Below are 8806 nucleotides of genomic sequence, written 5' to 3'. Positions count from 1 at the left end.
CTTTGTAGGACAATTTTTTCGTTCTAAAAATCCATAATCAAATCCATAAATCCTGGAAAGCTGACACAAAGTGTTGTGTGAGATATCCAAAAAGCAATTTGATCTCATACTGAACCACACCCTTGACACAAGAAGATCATGCATGATATCAAATGAATAGTTATTACAAACATGGAAATACATCAACAAATTAAGTGTCAATATTTTTTTTCAATCCGTATATTGACTTCATTTGTGGGTTTTCCTGGAGAGACTGGCAATGCATTTCAAACATATGCTTTCCACGAAGGATCACCTTAGGATCATCCTCACTGAATACCGTTTGTCATTCTTCTCTATCAAACAAAGGCGACAGAAATGCTGGGATATTTTTTCAGACACATGAAACAGGTCAGCATTGTTATAGCTACAGGGTGTAAGTGCTACTGGATGGTTAAGCAGTCTCGCTCTCAAGTCTCTAAGTCTGGGCGACTCCTTCATTTTCCCCACATCAATATTGTACACTGTTGTCTGCAGGAATGTGTAAAAATTAGCTAGTGCCACATCGTAAGACAAATTAAACACAAAATGTACTTTGAAAAGTTCATCACAAGCCCCGAGGGAGCGGTTTGCCTTGCATGGGATGAGACGCTTATCCATGGTGATGTAGAAGCTGTCGATCTTGCTCTTCTGACGCCCGACCGCAAGGAGGTATGGCTGCCGAACCTGCTGGTTGCGGAGATGCTCCTCCAAACTGCAGCATGACTAGGGTTGAAATATGAAAACTGAACATTAGACACAAGAATGATGTACAGCCACAGAGAAAACGACATTATAGAAGTGATTATTCATACATCTTCTCATTGGCTAGTGCAAGATGGGAATGAAGACTTAATTAAAATACCATCCACTTTTTTTAGCAACCCTCATTTACATGTGGCTAAGAAGGTGACATGACAATTATTATAATCAACTTAATAATGTAATTACCTTATGAAAGACAACAAGTCTCTCAACTGCATCACATGCACTCATTTTTGGAGTCTTCAGTCCCCCTGGAGATGGTGGAAGGAGATGTAACAGCAACAACAGAGAGGCCATTTCTTGGTCGTAGGCTGAGGACAAAGAGACACAAAATAATTAACTGAAAACTTCAAATTGAATACTTTAAGTTTGAACGAGAACAAGGAGGCATTATGAGAAAGTTTTAAACAGTCATCCATCCCAAAAATCTGATCAACGCTCAGAGATACACAGAATAAACAAATTAAATATTGCAGTTACAGTTCAACTGCAATTATAGCAAATGCATTAAAACAAAAACAACTCACTTGTTGCCTCATCAAGATCAATTCCTTGGGGACTTTCTGCTGACTGCACCAAGTGACGCAACTCTGGTGTTGAAGTGAGCCTCTTAGCCTCTTTTATGACATTTGGCTTGAAGAACAAATCACATTTCTGAAGAAGCCTGGAGGATGTGTCATCATCAAATAGGAGAGTGAAGTCTTGGTCCACCTTTAAGAAAGAAGATATTCAACTACTACAGGAAATACTTTCAAATTTCTAGCCATTCTAAAACATCTCATCTCAAACTTACCAATCCTTTTGTATCCAGGAATCTTGGGAAAATGGAGAGGATATCAACACTTCTGCCTGGGTCATTAACAAGCTTCTGACGGTGCTGAAAGAACTCTCTCATCTTCTGGAAAATCAGGGAATTGTCTGTGGTATGGTTGAGCAAAGACATGGCCTCTTGGCAAGCATCATCATCAAGCTGCCTTTCAACATGAACAGTTCTTTGGAAATGTGGGCCTCCTGGAGAAAAGCAAATATGGCTATTTGGTGGCACTGCAGATTCTTGACGAATCTTCCTCTGGACTGTTTTCAGACGCCAAGAAATGTATCCTGTGCTGCTTGCAGAATCATAGAAGTGTTCCTGAAATGAATTTTTTTTTTTAAATGTGTTGTCATACCAGGCTCATGAGCAATCTCATGGAATTCAAATATCAATGTCATCCACACAGTTTTGTATCATGACATGAAAGTGTAAACAATAATAATGACTATCACATAGCCCTTCTTGGAATATGGATCCTTGAGGGAAGGGAACAGCATCACTATCCCATGTGCATAATCTTCTCTGATTGCTTTAGTGGGAAGGTGCCTGAGAGGAGATATTAAATTAGTAAATAAGTACATTTATGCAATGGCCATGCAGTTATTTGGCACAAATAAAGACAATATGAAACAAACATACCCATGATTGTCAATCATGTGAGCCACCAGGATGTTAACCATTTGTCTTCTTGCAGCATCTGTCAGGGTTTCTGTTGTTTGGTACTCCTGTAGTACTTCTTCACCTCCGGACTTGCCTCTCAGCAGAGCTTCAATCCACTAATAAAAAAACAACAATATAAGAATAACAAACATGCTGATAAACAGCTTTTCTAGAGACTCAAGAGTGTAAAAATGTATAAAGAAGTTGTAGGAGCCAAATCGGTCATTTTCTTTGTTTTGTAATGTTGTACACATTTTGTGCCAGTAGGTGGCGATTTCTGTTCAGGTAATTGGCCTGAAGTGATAAATGTAGGTGGGTAATCAGCGCAGGTGCGCACGCTGAGGAACTCATACGGTTTTGACCGTGCCATGCCGTGCTATGCCACAGAGAGAATGTGTTGTTGTGTTTTAGTGAGTATTCGAGTCGGCTGTATAAATAAATTTGCAACAAAAAGAGAAGCTTTGACTGGACAGTTGCTGTGTTATGCACTTTGGCTACACCTGCATACACCTGCACTTATTGGCACGCGTAAAGCCCTTTAAACCGCAGCGTGCGTCGATAGTGACAAAGGGCCGCTATACTTGTCAAAACCTGGTTCCCATTGGACTCGTTGGGAAACTGTTGGCGTGGGAGCTGTGGGCCTTCGCTGCCCAAGAAAGCCATATCGTGGGAGGACGAGTGGAGGAGCTGCCGTTGCTACTGAGTCTGGGTCTGAGGCGGAGTTCGGCATCAGCTGGAGGAGCAGCCGCAGCGAGTCGGGCGGGTTCGACAAAAGCCGGAGGAGCCACCGCAGCGGTACGGGCGGAGTTCGGCTTCGGCTGGAGGAACGGCTGCAGCGATTCGGGCGGCGGAGTTCGGCTTCGGCTGGAGGAACGGCTGCAGCGATTCGGGCGGCGGAGTTCGGCTTCGGCTGGAGGAACGGCTGCAGCGATTCGGGCGACGGACTTCGGCTACGGCTGTAGCGTAGGCAGCGATTCGGCTGGAGACCGCAGCAGCGGCGAGGGAGCGGAGCACGCTCGGATCAGCTGATCACCGATGGCGCCCAGCTCACGGATGCAGATGCCGAGAAGTATGAATAGCGCTACACAACAATGGCCATTTGACCTGTGTGCACACAATTAGGGGGGAATGAATAAATCCAATGCATTGGTAAACGAAACAAATAAGTGAGTGACTTTGCGTGAACTTTGTTGTTGCGAACTGTGGACTGACTGACTGACTGACACGGCGTCTGCTGTAACCATGGAAACCGCGAGTGGACGAAAGGTTGTGATGACTGAAAAGGCGCTTGCCGATAAGCTTTCAAGGTTGCAAGCAGAACGAAAGGCTAAGCTGAGTAAAGCTAGCAATATACGAGACTCAATGAAAAATCTAATCACAAAGGGTGACAAAACAATGGTTTGTGATGCTTTGTATGAATTAAGGGTTGTGTGTGATGATGCAAAATCTATACATGAACAGTTGTTGGGTTTCATGCCAAGTGATGAACAAGAAAAACATGAAATATGGTTTAAAGCAAAATTGCTGTCTTTAAATGAGTGTGTTCGTGATGCAGAAATGTGGGTTTCAAACAATGAAGGTAATATTCAAGAAACTGTTGGTGCTGCAAACAATGAAGAAACTGTTGGTGTTGCAAACAATGAGGATAATGCAAATTAAAATGAGGCTGGTATCAAGCAAAATGGTGATGTCACGAACAATGAAAACAATGCACATGCATATGGGCGGGTGGTGGATGACATCAGCCCAAATGACAGCGTTTCTAATGTGGGAAGCAAACGTTCAAGTAAAGGAAGTAGAGCCAGTGGAGGATCAAGCACTGCTTCTGCACGCATAATAGCTGAAGCTGATAAAGCTGCTCTTATTGTCCGTGCTACAGCCCTGAAGGAAAGGCATGCATTGGAGGAGCAAGAACAACTTGACTTGGAAGCGGAAATAGCTGCAACAAATGCTAAGTTGGCAGTGTTGCAATCCTCTGAGGTGAGCAGTACTGGTTCAAGATCCAAAGGTGCAATGAGCTCTCACCTGGAAAAGGAAAAGGGGAAAAGTGAGCCTGTGATTGTCTTAAATCCTTTGGCAAATGAATATCAGCTTGGAATGTGGAAATCAACACAACAACAACAGTGTTCAATAAATCCAAATGAACCACTTGATGTGCGACCAAAGGAACGTGGCTCAAGTTTTAAAATGGCTTCTGAACATCACTACAATATGCATGACCACCAGGAAATCATGGGAAATTCACACCAGCTTAAAGGTCAAATGACAACCTTTCAATTAAACAAGGAAATCAGTCAACCTGGCATCACTCATCAATTCACTCAACCTGGCATCGCTCATCAATTCACTCAACCTCAAATCACCCATCAACTCACTCAGCCTCAAATCACCCATCAATTCACTGAGCCTCAAAGCACTCATCAATTCACTCAACCTCAAAGTGGATCCGAAGGCATACTTACCATCATGCACAGACAAAACGAAATTACAGCTGCTTTGGTGCAACAGCAAATAACAAGATCTCTGCCACCAAGGGATATTCCTGTGTTTGAAGGGAACCCTCTACAGTACAGAGCATTCATGAAAGCATTTGAGCAAGGAGTGGAGGATAAAACAGGAGCAGCAGATTGTCTTTTCTATCTGGAGCAATTTACCAGAGGGCAGCCACAACAACTGGTACGTAGCTGCCAGCACTTGGCTCCGGATCGCGGCTATGTTGTGGCTAAGAACCTGCTGCAAGAACATTTTGGAAATCAATATACGATTGCTAATGCTTATATGGAAAAGGTTCTAGCCTGGCAGTCTATAAGGGCTGAAGATGTTGAAGGACTTCAAGAGTATTCTTTGTTTTTGCGTGGCTGTTGTAATGTAATGGGGGAGCTGGAGTATATGCAAGAGTTGGATATGCCTGCAAATATGAGAACCATTCTTGCAAAGCTGCCGTACAAAATGAGGGAGCAATGGAGATCCACTGCTCATGGAATCATGGAACGAACACAACAGAGAGCTCACTTTACTGACTTGGTTGCCTTTGTGGAGCGTCATGTTAAAATTCTTTCTGATCCTCTGTTCGGCGACATCCAGGATCCGGTATTTGCTGCGGCCGGCACAAAGACTCTCACTCGGTTTAAGTCTTATCCTGGAAACAGGGTGAAAGGAAACATTGTTGCCACCACTGTAACATCCATGACCTCATCAGAAAGGGGGGAGGAGCCACCGGCAGAGCTTGTGAAGTCAGTTAGAGTTGGATGTCTTTGTTGTTCATACAGTCACACATTGGAGGAGTGTAAACTATTTAATGGGAAAGGGCACAAGGAGAAAATTCAACTTCTGAGGGAAAAGGGAGTTTGCTTTGCATGCTTATGTGATGGTCACATGAGTCGTGAATGCGAGAGGCGCTTAACATGCAAAGTCTGTGGTCAAACTCATCCCACTGTGCTGCACATCAAAAGGCAACCAGCAGCTCCAGAGCAAAAGAAACAACCAGCGTCTTTCCAAACATGTGGTCATACAGGGGCCGGTAAGGATGGCTGTGCTCTTCCAATTCTTCCTGTAAGTGTGAAGTCTGCAAAGGGAAATTACATTATACAAACTTATGCATTTCTGGACCCTGGCAGCTCAGCCACGTTCTGTTCCGAAGATCTCATGCAGAGGCTGAATGTTACAGGCAGAGGAACCAGCTTTTTGTTGAGCACGATGGGCCAGGAGACTGTTGTTCCAGCTTATTCCATCACTGATTTGGAGGTGGCTGGGTTGGATGGCAATGACTTTTATAGTCTCCCAGAGGTCCTGAGCCAAAGGAAAATGCCAGTCACCACTAATAACATAATAACAACTGAGGAGCTGGATAAATGGTCTTACCTGTCAGATGTTCACATCCCACACATAAAAGCATACGTTGATTTGTTGATAGGAACCAACGCTCCCAAATTGCTGGAACCATGGGAGGTCATCAACAGCCACGGGAATGGCCCGTACGCTATTAGAACTGTGTTGGGATGGATCATTAATGGTCCACTGAGTGGAAGCAGTGGTGCCTTGGAGACAGAGTTTCTCTCTGCCACAGTGAACAGGATTTCTGTGAGGAAGTTGGAGGAAATGCTCACCAGTCAGTACATGCATGACTTCAATGAAAAAGCTTATGATAAAGAGGAAATGTCAAGAGAAGACATGAGGTTTTTGGAAATTGTCAGTCATTCTGCAAAGCTTCAGGATGGACATTACAGTCTAAAAATGCCTTTCAGGAAAGAGCATCCCATGTTCTCAAACAATCTGTCTATGGCCAAGCAAAGGTTATTGGGACTCAAGAGGAGATTTCAGAGAGATGAGCGGTTCCATCAGGAATATGCAAGCTTCTTCACTGATGTAATCTCCAATGGCTATGCAGAGAAGGTACCACAGCATCAGTTGGATGATGATGGACTGCATACAGTTCTTTGTGAAGTTGAGGCCATACTAAATGATCGGCCCATCACCAAGTTATCAGAGGATCCGAACGACCTTGAACCTCTTACACCCAATCACATTCTCCTCCTAAAGGGCAAACCTGCTGTACCACCTGGATTGTTTGTGAAGCAAGATCTGTATGTCAAACGACGGTGGAGACAGGTCCAATACCTCTCAGATTTGTTCTGGAAGCGATGGGTGCAAGAGTATCTTCTGTTGCTTCAGGAGAGGCAGAAGTGGAGCCAGGGGAAAAGAAGTCTTGCTGCTGGGGACATTGTGTTAGTGGTGGACTCAACAGCTCCTCGAGGCTCTTGGCTGCTTGGTAAAGTTCTGGAAACCTTTCCTGACAAGCATGGGTTTGTGCGATCTGTTCGTCTCAAGACAAAGTCTAGTATTATGGAAAGGCCTGTAACTAAACTTTGCCTGCTGATGGCAGCCTGTGAGGTTTAATTGGTGTTTTTGCACTAATGGGATTGTTATACATTTATCACTAAGAAGAACAGTTGGCTCCTTTTGTTTTTTTTGTTTGTTTGAATTGTTATGTTACACGCCATTAACAATTAGGGGCCGGTGTGTAGGAGCCAAATCGGTCATTTTCTTTGTTTTGTAATGTTGTACACATTTTGTGCCAGTAGGTGGCGATTTCTGTTCAGGTAATTGGCCTGAAGTGATAAATGTAGGTGGGTAATCAGCGCAGGTGCGCACGCTGAGGAACTCATACGGTTTTGACCGTGCCATGCCGTGCTATGCCACAGAGAGAATGTGTTGTTGTGTTTTAGTGAGTATTCGAGTCGGCTGTATAAATAAATTTGCAACAAAAAGAGAAGCTTTGACTGGACAGTTGCTGTGTTATGCACTTTGGCTACACCTGCATACACCTGCACTTATTGGCACGCGTAAAGCCCTTTAAACCGCAGCGTGCGTCGATAGTGACAAAGGGCCGCTATAGAAGTATTAAGAAACCTGTTTGGCAGATGCAGCATCACGTGTATCCTCGATTCTTTGTCTCTTGCTATAGACCTCATCTACGATTACAGTTGCTGCACTTGAGCTGAAGCTTGAGTCAGACGTCTCAGAAGCAGAAGACAAGGAGCAATCAGAGAATTCTAAAGGAATAGAAAACATGTTAGTAATTATATTCTGTAAGGTGTAGAGTGCTTTATTATACCTGCCTTTATATCTCACCCTGATCTGAGAAAACTGTCAGCACCACATTGCCTTGTCCAACGAGGTCGCTGAATATTTCTGTATCAACTTCTGTCCCTGTTGCATCCTTGTATGTAACTTTAGCATCAGGTGACAGGCAAAATCTCTCGATGACTGGAAAAGATAGTAGGATAAAACTGAATGTGCTTTTTAAGTCAGCAGTGTTTCTTGCCTCACAGCAGATAACTTTTCCCCTCACAACCCATTCCCTCTTAAGTGCAAATTAAAAAAAATATGATTGGCATTTTTTTATTTACTGTTTGTGTATATTATGCTTTACACTCTATGAAGCATACATTGCAGAACTGACTTTTCGATTTAACCCTATTTATAGTTTGAAAGAGGCTGCAGGCGGCAGAAATCAGAATACACAACATTACGGAGCTTACCGAATGAGCATTTAAAAGAACACGAGTGTGGTTTTAAACCTTTTTCCTAAGCCATGCTAACCTTTTTCATGGAATTGCAGAAAGTCAAACTGTCCTTCATCCTCATCCAACTTCACATACTTCTGCTGTTGGCCGTACTTCACTTGGACCAGCATTTTTACTGAGACATGCAAGGAAGTTTGACAAAGTAAATAAACATTTAAAGGAAGAATGGTAAAAATTAGAGTGTGTGTGTGTGTGTGTGCGCGTGTGTGTGTGCTTGCTAAAATGCTGCAGATGGTAAACTGCCCAATCTGGCAACACTGCCTAGCCTGGCTATTGTCAGCCCAAGCTCAATCGTAGATTGCACGTTGGTCTGGGGAGGGCTAATTCGAATCGCCCGCAGAATGTGCTGGGGGTACCCAGTCTAAACACTGCCTGCACGTCCTCTGCGCTCTAACCTCAGCCAGTGGCGCGGGAAGTAGAGTTGTGGCGGGTGCTGCAGCCTTCCCTGTTGGCAGAGAAAAAA

The 8806-nt window shown here is 43.8% G+C and overlaps 1 protein-coding gene across 1 annotated transcript; it reads right to left on the bottom strand.

Moving 5' to 3' along the window:
• Window positions 1-291: 291 nt before the first annotated feature.
• On the bottom strand, window positions 292-8453 carry LOC311382603 (uncharacterized protein; the record flags this gene model as incomplete). Its single annotated transcript, XM_084488528.1, has 8 exons — window positions 292-744; window positions 970-1094; window positions 1311-1494; window positions 1577-1915; window positions 2050-2143; window positions 2237-2373; window positions 7667-7809; window positions 8360-8453. 8 exons carry the CDS (start codon window positions 8451-8453, stop codon window positions 292-294), a joined length of 1569 nt encoding a protein of 522 aa, XP_084344654.1.
• Window positions 8454-8806: the final 353 nt, after the last annotated feature.

The sequence above is a fragment of the Micromesistius poutassou genome, assembly GCF_964030765.1.
Source record: "Micromesistius poutassou genome assembly, chromosome: 1".
Taxonomy (NCBI): Eukaryota; Metazoa; Chordata; class Actinopteri; order Gadiformes; family Gadidae; genus Micromesistius; species Micromesistius poutassou.
The sequence above is the reverse complement of the archived record's forward strand: the minus strand, read 5'-3'. Positions and strand labels throughout refer to the sequence as shown.